The sequence below is a fragment of the Sminthopsis crassicaudata genome, chromosome 4 (assembly GCF_048593235.1).
Source record: "Sminthopsis crassicaudata isolate SCR6 chromosome 4, ASM4859323v1, whole genome shotgun sequence".
Lineage (NCBI taxonomy): Eukaryota > Metazoa > Chordata > Mammalia > Dasyuromorphia > Dasyuridae > Sminthopsis > Sminthopsis crassicaudata.
Genome location: NC_133620.1, coordinates 39,223,638 through 39,241,555, shown reverse-complemented (window position 1 = coordinate 39,241,555; position 17,918 = coordinate 39,223,638). Strand labels below are relative to the sequence as shown.

Here is a 17,918-nt window from a genome sequence, read left to right as displayed (position 1 = left end):
CTTAGAGGTCTTTCCTGAATCCCTTCATTAGTGCTCTCTCCCCATCTCTCCTCTTACTTTTTCCTGTATTTTCTTTTCCTTCCTTCCTTCCTTCCTTCCTTCCTTCCTTCCTTCCTTCCTTCCTTCCTTCCTTCCTTCCTTCCTTCCTTCCTTCCTTCCTTCCTTCCTTCCTTCCTTCCTTCCTTCCTTCCTTCCTTCCTTCCTTCCTTCCTTCCTTCCTTCCTTCCTTCCTTCCTTCCTTCTTCTCTCCTTTCCTTTCTTCTTTCCTTCCTCTCTGTGTTTCTCTGTCTGTCTCTGTCTCTCTCTGTAGAAATCAGGGTTAAGTGACTTGTCCAGGGTCATATACCTAGTAAGTGTTAAATATATGAGGTTGAATTTCAACTCAGGCCCTCTTGACTCCAGGGCTGGTACTCTATCCACTGCACCATCTAGCTGCCCCTGTGTCTATTTTCTTTGTATATATTTGTATAGAATGTGTATGTAAGTATAGAGAATATATGTAGTACATAATAATATATAGAATACACATGTAAATATAGAGAATATATGTCATACATAATAGTATGTAGAATGTATATATAGGTATATAGAATATATGTAGTATATAATAGTATATAGAATATATAAGCATATAGAATATATGTCATACATAATAGTATATAGAAATGCATATATAAGTATGTAGAATATATGTAGTATATTATAATATAGAATACACATATAAATATATAGAATATATGTAGTACATAACAATGTATAGAATTTATATGAGATTATATTTAATGCATGTATGTTTTTAGAATACATGTAATATATAATAGCATATAGAATATATATATAAGAATATAGTATATATGTAATATATAATAGGACATAGAATGTCTATATATAATACATATACAAGTATATAGAATATATGCAATACATAATAGTATATAGAATATATGTAGTACATAATGGCATATAGAATGCATATAAAAGTATATAGAATGTAATATAATAGCATATAATGGTATATAAAACATATATATAAGTATATAGAATATTTATAGAATACAATAGTATATAAAATGCCTATATAAGTATACAGAATGCTGTAGAGAACAGGGACTCTCTTATTTTTCTTCTTGTAGTTCCAGTACTCAGCACAGGGCTTTACCCACAGAAACTCTTCATAAATGACTGTTGAATTGACCTGGGTTTCTGTGACAGCTCTGGGTATTCTGAATTCTGGTGCTGTCCCTTTTTGCGTTTAGCTCCTGTGATCCTTAGGTGACTAACAGTTGGCGGCTGCCTCTTGCCTGATGTCTTGTCTGTGTGGTGGGACCTGACAGATGTATTTCACTGGCACTCCTTTGGAGAACTAGAGTCCTTTCCTTAGAACATGTGGCATCAGGATATTAAGGTTCAAGTGACTGCAGAGTCTCATTGCTGGTGAGTTATTTATAAGAACTCATCTGGAACTTACCTTGGTCACAGATGCCTTCACTCCTTGTTACCTATGAATGAAAACATAAGCTCCCTAAAGGGAAGGCTTGCTCCTGGGTAGCACTAGCGAGCTGGGTTTCAGAGTCAGGAAAGCCTAAGTTAAATATCTGCTTCTGATACATACTGGCTTTATGGGAAAATTATTTCCTTTCCTTTGTCTGAGCCTCAGCTCTTCCTCTGTAAAATGAGGGGCTAGGGCTCAGGGGTCATTGTAGTCCCTTTCAGTTCTGAATTTATGATCCTATTTTCACAAAAATGTATTCATTCAAACAAAAGGATGCAGGATATTCTTTTTTAAGGGGGTGGGGAGCTGTTCAAGTAATTGGTTTTCTCCCCAGAAGGCTTTAAAACCACTTCCCTGAGTTCTTGGGTCCCTTCCAAACACATTCTGATCTCCAGAAATCAAAAGAAAAAAAAGATGTGCTTCACATCATATTATTGGAATCTGAGACATATCCAAAATCTGTGAATCATGGTTTGTGGAATCAATTCTTTCCACTAGGAGATGGGCAACCAAGACCATGAAGTTTGGCAACTGCCAGAATCAGTTCTTGCCCAATTCTTGAACTTTCTGAGGCCCCATAAGGAACATTCTCGTAATTGGCCAGTCCCCCGAGAGCGGTGAAGACAGCACGAAACGATGATGAATTTGCCTTCTTTAGTTTTAGTCAGGGGCCCATCACAGAGTCCACATCCTGCTCCAATATATAGCTACCCTACAGGAACCTAGCTTCTGATAGGTGATTCTTCTTTCACCTAATCTCAGGTAACTAGCTCTCCATCTCCATTCCTGTGCATCACCATGTGTCAACCATGTGAATGTGTCAACCGCCCCCACTCTCCAGCTTTGTTAGGTGATATCTTCTCCTATTAGAAGTCAGTTCTCTATATAGACTGTCTTTCTTGGTCATATTTATATCTTTAGCATATAGTACATAGTATATGTATATGTAGTCTATGATATAGTACATCAATACATAGCAAACAGTTAATAAATCCTCTCTGCCAATCTTTCTGTTCTTTTTCCATCTCTCTCTGTGTCTGTCTCTCTCCTCTTCCCTCTCCTCCATTATCATAAAAATTTGAAGAAATGTTCTCATACAATTTTAAGAACCAGAAAAACAACTTATTTATCATCCAAAGACTTAGTTTAATTCATCCTATTTTCTCCATTCACATCAGAGAAACATTAACAATTGATGCTCAGTGTGTTGAGAAACATCTTTAACAAGTGGATGACTCCTTTGAAATGTAAAGAAATTAGCTGGGGTAGGTATTTATAAAAAGACTATTGTTTTTCAGAAATTATATAAATATGCCCTGTAAGCAGAACCTGTGTGGGGTTTGCTTCTGGCAAGCAGCCGGATCTTTATAATTTCCTGCACCAAGAATGATGTTTCATAATAGAGAGCTGTAGATTTAAGGATGGAGATAGACTGATTTCTATCAAAGCAAATGGCAAAAAGTTAAGCAAGGAGTTTCCAGTACAATGTTGGCAAATAGCAGCAGGACTTCCCAAAGTACAAGAGCTGATCTGCCATTGCTTTCAGGCAATGTTTATGTCAGATAACAGTATGAAGCTATATCTTACTAGCTAGCATAACTGTTTGAGGCTTTTATTTATTTATAGTGACAGTGACAGGGTTTACACTTATACATGATTTCCCAAAGCCTGAAAATCTCATTTGTCATCTGTACAAAACTCAGCTTAAAGAGAGACATGGTAAATAGGAATAGAATAGGAAAGAATACTGGATTTGGAGACAGAAAATCTGGGTTCTGGTCCTTCTTTAGTAATTTACCATCTGGATACCTTTCAGCAAATCACTTTACTTTTTCAGGGCTCAGTCACCTCATTTGGTTGGACCGTATCAAAGTTTCTTAAAATGTGGGTCATGACCCCTTTTGGGGTCACATAATTGAATATGGAGGTGGCAAAAAATTTGCCACTATTGAAAGGTATAAAATATTCAGTCAAGATTTATTTCTTATTTAAACAAGCACATCAATCTCATTAGTATGCAAATTTGCTTTCATCTTTAATACATGGCAAAATTATATGTATAACAAAGGATGCTTTTAAAATAAATTTGTTATGGTTTATTTTCAGTAAATTTTTGATTTGTATACTTATTTTATATATCCATATACCTGAGTTATGTAAAAATTTCTTGGGTAAAAAAGGGTCATGAGTGGAAAAAGATTTTTTAAAAGTAAATTAGCATTTATTAAATGTCTACTATGGGTCAGGTACTGTGCTAAGGTATTGGGGTTTTTTTAGGCTATATGTACACATTCATTTTTAACATTGGAAAATATTTAAGAAGTGCTACACGAGATGATGTCTTAAGTCTCCTCCAGCTTTCAATCTAAGATATTCTGGTCCTTTTGAAGGAGGAGGGCAATAAGAAAGTATCAGATGACACTCTTCTTTTGTATAAATTATCCTTGTGACCAGGTATTCAATTTAATTTGTTGACTATTTTACTTTTGTCTTGACTTTTGTGCCTTTCTCCCATGAAAATATGGAAAAATCTCTTAATTGTACAGTTCAGGATCTTGATATTGTGTTTACCTTTCTAGACTTATACATTACATTGCTTTATGCATTCTGAATTCCAGCTAAAGTGCACTTTTTGCTGTTCCTTGTATGCACCTCCCATTTTTTAGGAACTGTGAACTGCTCTAACCATTTTGAAGAACAATCTGGAATAATGCCTAAAGAGTTATTAAAATGCCTATACCTTCCCTCAGACCTCTACTAGGTCTATTTCCAAAGATGATTAGGGAAAAAGGAAAAGAACCTATATGTTCTAAAATATTTACAGCAGCTCTCTTTGCGGTGACAAAGAACTAGAAATTTCCGGGATGCCCATCAATTGGGGAATAGTTGGATAAATTGTGTATATGATTGTGATGGTATATTAACGTGCTATAAGAAATGATGAGCATAATGATTTTTAGAAAGACATGTGTAGATTTGCACAAAATAATGCAGAATGAAATGAACAGAATGAAGAGCACACTGCAAATAATAGCAGCAATATTGGTTTAAGAATGATTTTGGTCAAATAAGTCATTTTGACTATTATAAATACCCAAATTAACTACAAAGAACCCATGAAGGAAGATGCTATCTGCATTCAGTGGAAAAAGTTGATAAACAGAAATATGTATAGAATGATTTTGCATATATTTTCAAAACATATTTTATGTATCTGTGTCTTAAGGTATAGGGGAGGAAGGGAGGGAAGAAAAAAAGAAAGTTACACAACTTTATTGTATATTTAAAAGGAAGAGTAAGTTGTATACAAAAGCTTTACAATTTCATTTGTAATCATCTTTTTTCTACTGTACCATTTACTATATTATGGAAATGCTTATTTTATTTTTCAAGTTCAGAATAAGTAATAAATATTTATTTTATAAATATTAATTTTTTTAAAAGTTGAAATACATACACATACATGCAAGAATTCCCAACTTCTTTCTAAGCTCAGCTCAAATACCAATTTTTTTTCCTATGCAGTCTGTCTTGATTTCCCAGCTACTAGTATTTTTCTCCAATCCATCCTTATTACCTTGTACATATATATATATATATAAAACCACACAATCATCTATCCTGAAGAATGTAAGCTCCCATAGGGGATGGACTGTCTCTTTTTTTTTATCTTGTATTAAGCCTAGCACATAGAAGGCACTTAATAAATATTTGTTGATTGATTGATTGTTAATAATTCTAAGAGATCGTTACTAATGTTGCAGCCAGAGGGCCCTGAGACCTCTATGTGATACGAGGACCATAGCTCTAGAATTAGTTAGACTTCAGAAGTCATCTCATCCAATCATTTTACAGTTGTGCAAATTGAGACCCAGGTAGCTTAAGTGACTAGCCTAAGGCACAGAGGTAGTAAGCTTCATAGGGAAGATTGTAGGTCCTATCTCTTGTGGTAGTTAGGTGGTATAGTAGAAAGAGTGCTAGACCTGGCGTCAGAAAGATGAGTTCAAATACAGCCCCAGATATTTACTATAGCTGTGATTCTATATAACTTTTTAAACTTTTATATGCCTCAGTTTCCTCAACTGTAAAATGGGGATAATAACAGAACCTACCTTGAAGAACAAATGAGATAATATTTGTAAAGCACTTAGCACTGTGCCTGGCATATAGTAGGTGCTTAATAAATGCTTATTTCCTTTCTTTCAGACCTAGCACTCTTTCCACTATGCCAACCCCTATACAGGATATGGTAATACCCAATAAGGGCTCATCCGCATCTGCAATATGCACCATACAACAACAGAGGGCATTCTAATGTAACTCCTTATTTTGCTCTCACTTTCAGAGATGGCTGCTTCTTTCTCTTTAGTTTTGCCCTTTTGTGGGAGGAGAATAAATCCTTGACAAATAGGTAGATTACTAAATCATTATTTTGCCTCAAGCCCTTCCTAGGAAAACTCCTCCCTTCTGTTAAATCGCATGCTGCCTGGAAGCCATGGGTTGACCTGACCATCTTGCCATCTACCCTGTCTCCTGCTCTCCATTTTCCACATTTTGCTTTGAAAACAGTTGTTCAATCAATACCTACACCTGCTGTTGGCATAGGCATGTTGCTCAACTGCCCAGTGTCTCTACTCACATTTTCCCCTCTCTAGAACAAAACTTCCTTCTCTGATCACCACTTCTTTAGGGGTATTGTGATCCCTTTTTTGAATACAGGGGCAATTAGGTGGTACAGTAGATAGTGCTGGAGGACCTGGAGTCAGGGAGACCTCTGTTGACACTAGTTGTGTTACTTTGGACAAGTCATGTTACACTGTTTGCCTGTTTCATCATCTGCAAAATGAGCTGGAGAAGGAAATGGGAAACTATTCCAGTATCTCTGCCAAGAAACCCCCATTTGTGGAGGCAGACTCATCACAAAGATTTGGACATGATTGAAAAAAATGAATAACTGGAATATAAGTTCATTGAGGATGGTAATTGCCTCCATTTTTCTGACTATCTGCAGGCTTACCACTCTGTCTTGTGCATCATAAACCATACTTAATGTTTTCTTATTCACTGATTCATATTTATCACTGGCTATATAATTCTATGATTTACTCCTATTTAAAGATACATCATCAGTGTTAGCATCCCATTCAGGCAATGTCATTTTTCTTACATGAAATAGCAACCTTTCTTAGTTTTTCCCATCATCACTGTTCAACTTTTCTGCCCTGCACGGAGTTGTAAGGTCCCTCAATACCAGGACACCAGAGGAATGGTGTACATTTCATTCTCGGAGAAACTCTGCCATTGGAGCTCTTCTTTCCCTCAAAACCATCAACATGGATGTTCTGACAGATTCCAAGGTCATGAGGAATGACCTCAAACTCCAAGTCCATCCTTCTATTGCCATTTAGGTTGGATTTGCCAAATTTAAGCAGCTATCTAGCATTTATTAAATGCCTACTATATGCCAGGCACTGTGCTAAGCCTTGGGGATAGAAAAAAGGGCAAAAACCAAAATAAAACAAGAATCACTACAAAACAGTCTGTGCTCTCAGGGAGCTTACAGTCTACTGAGAAGAAAACATGCAAAAAAAAAATCCCCAATCCTATGTAAAATAATCTCTTAGGGAATACATTAAGATTAAGGAGGACTGGGAAGGGCTTCTTGTAGAAGTCAGGACTTTTGTTCAGAAATAAAGGAAGTCAGAGGAGTTGAGAAGGGAGAATTCTAGGCAGGAATACAAGGCACTACAAATACTGAAGGGAGATAAAAGTGTTGCTGATTGTATACATATATTGTATTTAACTTATACTTTAACATATTTAACATGTATTGGTCTACCTGCCATCTGGGGGAAGGGGTGAGGGGAAAGTTGAAACAAACGGGTTTGCAATTGTCAATGCTGGAAAATTATCTATACATAAAATTTTTGTAAAAATTAATTAAATTAATTAATTAAAATTTTTAAATAGGTACTTATTTTTTAAAAAAAAGTGTTGTTGATGTATCAGAATATGTGGAAGGGTATAAGGTATGAAGAGACTGGGAGGGTATGAAAGGGCAGGATATGAAGGTCTTTGAATGCCAAGCAGAGTGTATATTTGATCCTGCAAATATTAAGGAGTCATTGCAGTTTGTTGAATTGTGATGGGTGTGATCTGGGCAGACCTGAGTGTTCATTGAGTGATCATTTGGCAGTTTAGAGGAACATGGACTACTGGAGTGAGGAGAGAGTTAGGACAATGAGACTAAGCAGCAGGCTATTATGATAGCTCAAGCAAGATAAGGGCCAGCACCTTCTTATCTGTTAGCTCTATGAAGAGATCAGAGGATCCAAGATAATCCATCAACATATCACCCAAATCTCATCCCTCTTCAATCAACTCATAAAGCCCCCTGCTTTATGTTCCTGCAAACACTACTGTGGGATGATTCTAATCACCTAAGGCTGTCTGTCTATGGTGTCCTTAGCATTTCCCGAAGTCTGCCCTCACATGGTTACCTTTCTCCTAAGTGAACTCCTAAGCAGTGAGGTTTGGGAGGAAGGAATGGTGTAAACATCTGATAAAAGGACTTCCCACTTAAGGCTATGTAGCAGCTGTTCCTGCTGGCCAATTAACAACCTGTGAATTCATTATTCAAGCTGTCAGGAGCGACTCAAAGACATCAATAATGGAAATCTTGAGTTATTTCTGGACTGGATGATTGATTTGCTGTATCCAAATGACATTTTGATGGGTTCCAGACTTGCTGCAAAGGGAGTAATGAGGATAATGATGATGGAGATGACGATGATAGCATGATTGATATTACACCTTTCTTCCTAAGAACTCTGAGTGTTTTTACTCCTTTAATCTCGTATATCTTCCAATAATCCTTCTAACGCAGAGAAAGGAAGGTGGTTTTTAAAAAATATATTACAGGAAAGCCTTTATTTCATTCGAAAATAAGAGGATGTCCAGAATCACATAAACAATGTAGAAATCTCATGAAGGACTCATAATAATTCATATACCAGTGATGAAATCCACTTCCCTCTCCAGGAAGTTCTTGGCAAAATAGAGCACTAGTTCTTGAGTCAGAGGAGCTGAGATATTCTGTGACCTTGATGCAAGCCATTTACTCAGTTTCTTCACTTGTAGATTATGGAGGTTGGACTATATGACATCTGAAGTTCTTTCTAGTGCTTGAATTACAATATGGTACTATGACATTTTGAACTCTTAGCACCCCTTTGTGGATTGGGCTTTTCTAGGAAGAGAGCTGGACTTTTACTAGAGTTCAGCTATTGTTACAGACAAAGCACCGTGGTAAGAAAACCAAGATTTTTTATTTTCCTTGTGTGTATGGGTAAAATGTTTACTCTCATTAATTAGAGTAAGAAATACTATTTCATTCAATAATCCTTCACTAAAGTCCTAGTTACTTTTTCTTGGAAACCTAGGGTTCTCAAAGGCTATGCTTGCAGATCCCAGGTATTAGCAGGTCCTCAATCCTGAATTATGGGCATGGTGATAACCTGTATGTGTATACCCAACAGCCCAGGTTGGCTAGGTTTGGAGGAGCATGCCAATCACCAGAATAGCCACTGAACAATGAGATTTTTAGCCCTAGCAATACTGGAAAACCAGTTACTATGTCATAGAGAAGATGTGATCTATGTCTTGATGGTAGGGGTCCCCCCGACTGATAAAAGTCATGGATCCTTGAAGTAAGGGTATGTACGAATTATAATAATAGCATATATTTATACATAGTTGAATAGTACCAAAGTAACTTCACTTATATTATCTCATTTGATTCTAAAGTAAATAGTACTAGGGTATGATTTCATGATATATAGAGAAAATTGGGATTAGGGATGAATTGATTTTTTTCCACGTCACAAAACTAGAGTGTTGGAGAACTACCACATTCATTGTTGTGTTGTTGTGCTGTTGTGCAGGATATAAGCAGAACCAAGGAGGTATGAGTTAACTTCCCCACCCCTCTCTCACTCTCATTCCCAATACATTCCCATAATACCAGGCAAGACTGTTGTAAGTAAGGAAACTGGGGTACAGACCTGGGACAGTTTGGGTTAATTTTACCCTCTGGTGGATTGATTTGGGACCTTTGGATAAGAAGAATACAAAAGTGGCTTTTAGAACTTTGGCAGAGAATGTTGGAGACCCAGGGGAACCTCCCAGGTAATAGCTTTTAAAGTTTTTTGTTGACTGCTTTTAATCTCCCTATTGGCGGGTGTTAACTGATTTTATTTTCCAGAGCTGCTTTTTAACCACTTTGGGTATTGTTTCCCTACCCCCTCCCATATTATTTGATCCACTGGGTTTCCTTTTTCTAATTTCTTAAGCATATTTTCTTAATCATTTCTTAGACAATAAATTGAAAAAATCAACAAGTATTTATGAAGTCTTTACTATTGCCTAGCATTGTGATAGACTCTGAGGCCTATTGAGATTTGTCCTTCCTTCCCAAAGACAACCATGATATCAGGAAGGTGATGCTGTGACATACATGTGAATTGACTTTAAGTAAGGGAGGGCTGTGCAAGGTCACCTGCCTCACTTTCCCCTCCAGAACCATCTGAGTCCATGGTTTGGTCTCAGGGTTGAATGAGACTATTGTCTCTAAGAATCCAGCATCCAGCAGCCAATGTGAGTTCTCAATGACATATACACATTGACAATTTATTACCTCTGAGTTATACCATTCTTAATGAACTGGAGGGGAGTTTGCAATTAAGGGGATTGAGGCAGAACAATTAGGGAAACTGAGGCAAAACCAATTTAGGGAGACTGAGTCAGGACAATTAGGGAAACTGAATCAGGATAATAAAAGAGAATTGTGGCACAACAAAATGACCCTGAGGGACATCTGAGTATCTAAGGTAGACAGTTGGCAATGATCCATTTGGACCTTTACCTAAGAGAAAGATTCTCCAATTATTAGATATCATCATGTGGACACTGGAAGAATGTAATGGACTTTCATGACATTTTGAGTACTACTTGAAGGAAATGGAGGCCAGGGACAATAATTGAAGGGACATTTATGGTCATGTCAAAATTTTTTCCTGATCCACTATATTTTATGAGTGTGTATAATTTTTAAATTCCTGAAGAGTGAATCATAAATTCAAAAGTAATTTGTAGATTCTTATCCTAATTGCCGTATAGGTATTTCTAATCTGTATCTGGATGGGCAGGCATGGATGGGTTGGGATTTGCATCCTTGGAGGAAATAACCCATATGAATGAGATCACAGAGCCCTTGTGGTATGCTGACATGTATTCTTTAAAGACAGAGAATTTAAAGAATTTTATCTTCTTCCTCCCTCCTATTTTTGATATAATGATTTTGAGAATAATCTTTGGTTCACAATGACACTTTCCATTGCAAATGAAAGGCCAACACCATTTGCAGCACAACGGACACTTTTATTCCATAATAATTGGTTTACATTGAAGATTGGAATTGCAAGAGACTAAAATCAGTGCAGAATTTCTCAGTCTAAAGGACTAGGGTATTTATGATTTTGGCACACAAAAAGAGGCTAACAATATATTGGCTGGAAGGACATGATCAGGAGAGACTGACCACATCTAGAGCTATATTGTAATTCTATTTGCAAGCTGTACAACAATGCAATACTAAATGGTGAGTAATTATAAAGATTTACATGCAACTCTATACAAGTTACATTATTCATCTACTAAGTATTTTCTCCCATAAGGTGAAGAGATGGCCTTAATATTCTGTTCACAGTAGATTAAAAAAAAAGAGAGAGAGCAAAATAACTGATAATAGACCTGTGTTTGTTGGTTTCCACAGTTACCTGCCACAATTGAAAAAATTCTGAATAAAGAACTTTCTTTGTATTTCCCTTATTTGATTTGATTTTACTGGTTAAGTAGCTCTGTTGGAAGGTTCTATTATTTGAATAAAATACTGACTTGATTGTCACAGGGAGTTTTTGTTACAGTTTGTCTGTCCTTACAAATTCACCATCAACCAGTGTAGAGGAAATTTGTGGCTGGTATTAAAAAAAGACTACTATGCTCTGTGTATGTTTTAAATGTCTACAATAGGCAGGTCATACAGAGCATCACAAAAGGGAAAATGTAATGTGTAATAAAGAGGTTTATTTAAGAATTCAGGATTAGTCTCTTGGGAAGAAGTGTCCCAATTTTAAATCATTTCTTAAGATAGAAGGAAAGGAGAGAAAAGAGGAGAAGAGAGAAACAAAATGAAATTCTAAGGAATATATAGTTCAGAGGATAATTCTATTCACATTGCAATTGACCAGAAATAGTCAGGATTGTGATAATAGACAGAAGAATAAAAGTTACTCTTAGTAAACTAAGTTTACTTGTTAACTTTCCTCCCTTCCTTCCTTCCTTCCTTCCTTCCTTCCTTCCTTCCTTCCTTCCTTCCTTCCTTCCTTCCTTCCTTCCTTCCTTCCTTCATATAAAACCTTGGAAATCAGTCCTTTTGCCTCTGGTCAAATTTGACATGAAAGGGTTAATTATTTCCATTGGGTTCAAGTTCCTTCTTGCCTCTCCCAACATGTGGTCAATATTCTCTCCCTTGTTGGTATGGTACTTCCCTATTTTGATTTGACTTTGGGATTATTCACTTCTGACAACTTGTAATACCATAATGACCAGTAAATGTTTCATGTACAGGATATACATGATCAGATGTCTGCATATGATAAGAATTTAAAAGTTGAGCAATGAGGATTTGGAGAAATTTCTTCTGGTTCCTAGACTAAATAGAAGACAAAGCTCATGTGGGACATAACATGTCTGTGTTTTTCTTAGGGCTTCCTCCTAGAAGGGCTATTGAATAGGCCAGCTAAAGTATTTGTAGGTGGTTCCATATGGGTAAGGGAAACAATGATGAGTAAGGGCACAGTTATGTCTTTTTTGATGACTGAGTAAAAACATGTAGCTTGGCAAGGAAGAAAGATGAATAGAATAAGAATGTAACAAGTGTTTTCTGAATTTTTCTTATCCCCAAATCCACAGGAAAGGTGGAGATGACTAGGAAGTTGATAACATGTTGAAACCAGCCACTATTCCATGGAAAGTACCATTTGTCTCATCTGTGTAGGGACAGACTCTTTCAAGTCAAAGAAAAAAAGACAACAGCTTCTTACTTCATACTAGTATTTTCCTTTGTGCTGCCTGAGTCAGTCTGAAGGTTGAGTAATTTGAGAGTTACAGGAGAAATGGGATTTAATTGAATTCCATCACAAATATTCATGGAAGTTTGGAAAAAAAATTATCTATTATGTGAAGCTGGTTGCAAATCCAAGTTAGCCATGTAAAGGCTGCCCAATCACTTCTTTTGTCAGGGACGGGATGCTCCATTCTCCTTGAATTATACCTTTGGCATGCCCCTTCATTTTTGACATTATTCTCTTTTGGGGGGAAATAGCATTCTTAAATTTTTAATAGACTCTTGGGAAAGATAAAAAGGACAAAAGCAGGAATCTAATAAAAAAGGAAAATAAAACTATTTAAAAATAAAAAAAATCCCCAAATGATCTGGATTCCCATATCAGAGGGATGTCATCAGAGCCTTTTGACATTTGACATAGCATGTCAAATGGACCTTGTGATAGATTTATGGGTTTATGGGAGAACATGAATGAAAATCATATTGGAATGGGCAGAAATGAATGGGTTGAGAGTTTTACATTGGGGAAGGGACCACACTTTAGTGAGATCACATCCACTGGAGTATTGAGAAGGCCCATAAACGGGGCAAGAACATGCAAATATAAGTATCCTCACAAAGACATTATAGGACGGAAAGTGAGTACAATATTTCTGAGATGTCTCTCGTTGGTTCCTCTCATTTCTATTTAGTACATTAATGCTTAGACTTGCCACAGTGCCTTGAATTTTCATGCAGGGAATCTGAAATATCATCAGAAGACTAGGTTGCAGCTTGCCTAGGTTTGGACCTCTAACTCTTCTGGAATTTGAATCTCTGGGGCCAGCCCTGTCTTGGTGCACCCCTGCATAGTAATGCTTTCCCAAGTTGCCACCCAGATTTGGTTGTGATTCTGCTCAGGAGCTCATTTGCCCATTCCTTAAGGCAGAAGTTGAAACAGTGAGGCAGATTGTATTGAGGCCAGAGTGGAATTGCACAGCCAGAGTGGAAATGCACGGTGGTATATTGGCTAAAGCTTTACTACCCAGAAGCCCAAGATGAGTCAACGTCAAGGTGGCTGTGAGAGGAGAGGGAAAGATCTGAAGACAAAGTTTAAAAAAACAAGAACCCAAGAAACAAAGGGAGAAGGCCTCTTTCTTCATCTGTAAATGAGGGCATTGAACTAGATGGCCTGTAAGGTCCCTTCCAGCACTACAGCTATTATAGTTGATAGTCAATAAACATTTAAATGCCTACTATGTATCAGGCAGTGTACTAAGTTCTAGGGATACAAAAAGAGGCAAAAGTTATTAGTAGAGGCCAACACGGAGAATTAGAGAGAGGGGAGAGAGAGAGAGAGAGAGAGAGAGAGAGAGAGAGAGAGAGAGAGAGAGAGAGAGAGAGAGAGAGAGAGAGAGAGAGAGAAAACAATTCCCTAAAAATCCTACTATATGCAGATGATATATAGAAAAGAGAGATTATCTGACCAAGACATTCTTCTGAATATACTGGCATCTCAAAGGATTTTCTGTAAGTCATTAAAGATGAGTGTTTCCCTTGCTCTAATCAAGCTTTAATAGTTTGTTAAGACTTATATTTTCCTAGACTTATTCAGCTATCAAATCCACAGCTTAAGTACCATCTGGGGTAGGGAGAGAAGCATATGACAAGACAGAATGGAAATGAGAATTAACTTTTGTAAACACAGATTAGTAGCATCGTGGCACAGTAGATTGTCAATCAAAACAAGACTGGGTACAGAGTCATCGGCCTTGCATGTACGTTATTGCCAGTGACAAGTAGGGGATTCTGTGGACTCACAAGTCTACCTTTTTGTTAATCAAAATTGAACTACAGGTGAGTAGACCATCCACCTTTTCCAGTTCTGTGTTGGTGACAGGTATCAGCATGTGGTCCTTCAGTTTTTCAACACCTATGGTAGGAATAAATGAAAAGATTAAAATAAAAGATTATATATATATATATATATATGTATATCTGTGTATGTATACAATTTTTTGCAACTCCTTTCAACAAAAAGGATTGCAATCCTGAATCAAAAGATTATCAATGCAATAAAACATTCAAACATTTAAATCAGTGTATATGATTATCCCTGACATTCATTTCACCCTAAGATATGGGTGAAACACACGCACACACACACACACACACACACACACACACACACACACACACACATCCCATAGTCACAGAACTGATAAAGTGATTTGCCATTTGCTATTTGGAAGCAGCTAGGGTATAGTAAAGATCTCTATATTCTTCTCTTTCAAGCCAAGAGTGTGTGAGTATGTACTAGTTATAAGACATGATAGTCTTCTACTATCTGAGATTTATTTTTTTTTAAATGACACAGCATGGTACATTGGAGAGTTTGTTAGTTTTTGAGTCAGAGCACCTGAACTTGAATTAGGTAATGATGGGGTCAAAGAAGATGCCAGTGTTACAGAACAAGATTATAAACTTTTTTTAATTCATGGATCCTTTTGACAGTTTGGTGAAGTATATGGATCCCTTCTAAGAATCATGTATTTTGATACAAAAAACCAAAATATTTTTATAGTTCCATAAGAAACAATCAGCAGGATGAAGCTTGGAGAGACTTACATGAACTGATGGTAAGTGAAGTGAGTTGAGAACCAAGAGAACATTGTAAGATGATCAATTCTGATGGATGTGGCTCTTTTCAACAATGAGGTGATTCAGGGCAGTGGGTGAAATATATCTTGTCCACATATAATATAATTTGTTCATGTGAGAATTAACATAAAGTAATTTCAAGAAGGAGACAGTGCTAGTAACTGGCAGAAAGACCTGAATTATGCTTTGAAGAAAGTTAAGAGTTCCTATGAGAAGAATGGATTTCAGACATGCTAAAACCAGTTTGCAAAGGCAGAGATGGGAGATGGATTGTCACTTCCCAAGAATAGCAAACAGGCCAGTTTGTCTAAATGAATGTTGGAAATTATTGATGCATATGTTTTGAAAATAAAAATCTTTAATAAAAAAGAAAATATTTTGGCTAAGAAAGGATAACAATTATATTGAAGGGTATCAAAATGTACTTTAAAAAAAAGATCATAGACTTCAGGTTAAGAACCTCTTTACTAGGGGAAGATTTTTTTTCCCCCCTCAGGGGTTAAGTGACTTGCCCAGGGTCACATAGCCTCTTGTGATGGAGAGAGCCATCTGCACCCAGACAGAAGACTGTGGGAACTGAATGTGAATCACAATCTACTATTTTCACTTTTTTGTTGATGTTTGCATTTTGTTTCCTTTCTCATTTTTTTCCATTTTGATCTGATTTTTCTTGTGCACCATGATAATTGTGGAAATATGTATAGAACAATTGCATATTTAACATCTTGTATTACTTGCCATCTGGGGGAATGAGGAGAAGGGAGGGAAAAAATTGGAACACAAGATTTTGCAAGGATGAATGTTGGAAATTATTGATGCATATGTTTTGAAAATAAAAATCTTTAATAAAAAAGAAAATATTTTGGCTAAGAAAGGATAACAATTATATTGAAGGGTATCAAAATGTACTTAAAAAAAAAGATCATAGACTTCAGGTTAAGAACCTCTTTACTAGGGGAAGATTTTTTTTCCCCCCTCAGGGGTTAAGTGACTTGCCCAGGGTCACATAGCTAGGAAGTATTAAGTGTCTGAGACCATATTTGAACTCAGGTCCTCCTGAATTCAAGGCTGGTGCCACCTAGCTGCCCCCTACTCGGGAAAGATTTGAAGAGTAAAAATATTTTTAGCTGAAAGATTTCAGGTCTATATAAGAAAGGTGAGCTCTAAATGAAACCTTGAAGGAAGATAGGATTGTGAATATAGAGATGAGATAGGAATCCATTCATAAAATTATCACCTTTTCAGGAAGCCATTTTGAGTAAGCAAACCACTTTACTATAATTCAATTCAAGTGTCTACTATCTGCAAGGTACTCTGTTGGGCGCTGGGTATAAGGAGAAAAACACAAAATGGTCCCCGCCAATAAAGGAAGAGGGGTGAAATATATCTTGTCCACATATAATATAATTTGTTCATGTGAGAATTAACATAAAGTAATTTCAAGAAGGAGACAGTGCTAGTAACTGGCAGAAAGACCTGAATTATGCTTTGAAGAAAGTTAAGAGTTCCTATGAGAAGAATGGATTTCAGACATGCTAAAACCAGTTTGCAAAGGCAGAGATGGGAGATGGATTGTCACTTCCCAAGAATAGCAAACAGGCCAGTTTGTCTAAAAAAGTAGAAAGTAGACTTTGATGAGAATGAATGTGTGTGAAGGAATGATATGAATCAAGAATCTCTTGAACTAGTCTTCTTTCTCTAAAACAAAGCTCCTTAAGCTCATGAGATTATGGTTTATTATCAGTAAATGCTTAATTTGTATATTTATTTTATAAACATGGGGTTATATAAAACTTAATGGGGTGAAAAGGGGTCATGAGTAGAAAAAGTTTAAGAAGTCTTATCTTAGAACCATACAGCTTTCATCTGATGATAGTTCAACCAACTACTTTCCAACAACCAACTGGTTGAATTCAATATATCTCCAAGTTTTTTTTTTCTCACTTATTTTCTTGTAGTCACTCACTTCAAATCTAATCCCTTCCCTCCACAATTCTTTCTCACATTCCCAATCATGTGAGTTTCCCAAAGGCTCAAGTTTTGCTTCTTTTATTTCTACATTCTGTGTCAGAATTTGGCTCTCTAATTTGACTAGTGCTTCTCTTAGTGACTTAAATCTATATATCTAACCCTAATCTCTTACCTAAGCTTCAGTTTCGTAGCTCTTCCTGCATCCTGGACATTTCTATTAGGATGTCCTACCATTATTTCAAACTGAAGATGAACATCCTAGAAAAGGGCTTGGAGGTGTGAGGAGAATGAATGAGAAGGGAATTGCATTAATTAATTAGAGTCATATTTGGATTGGATATCTCATCCTAGGACACCATGGCTTCTCACAGGCTATTATAGGGTGTGGTTATAAACTCTGAAAAACTGTAACACACATAGCATCTTGGTCTCTATGAACTCTGGAATTTATTTTCCAAGGACCAGCCTAGCCAGGGGGTGATAAAGGTTCATTACCTATAGGTTGGTCTTTGTCAGAAATGTAGCTTTATGGCTATTAGAAATGATTACCTTTTCCTTACTATGAGCTAAGTAAACATGTGAATCGTTTTGGAGTGAATTTTATATGCTTAGAGACAATAATTTTACTTT

At 36.5% G+C, this 17,918-nt stretch overlaps 1 protein-coding gene and 1 long non-coding RNA gene across 3 annotated transcripts in view; one reads left to right on the top strand and one right to left on the bottom strand.

The window, feature by feature from the left end:
• The window catches only part of LOC141541831 (uncharacterized), a 106,454-nt gene that overhangs the window by 23,705 nt on the left and 64,831 nt on the right, over window positions 1-17,918 (top strand). The gene's annotated exons all lie outside the window — the stretch shown is intronic.
• DDAH1 (dimethylarginine dimethylaminohydrolase 1) overlaps window positions 14,214-17,918 on the bottom strand; it is a 194,438-nt gene continuing 190,733 nt past the window's right edge. Inside the window, exon 6 of the mRNA XM_074266346.1 lies at window positions 14,214-14,586. Within this exon, the coding sequence (XP_074122447.1) occupies window positions 14,474-14,586 (113 nt within the window). The 3' untranslated portion in view covers window positions 14,214-14,473. The remainder of the gene's footprint in view (window positions 14,587-17,918) is intronic.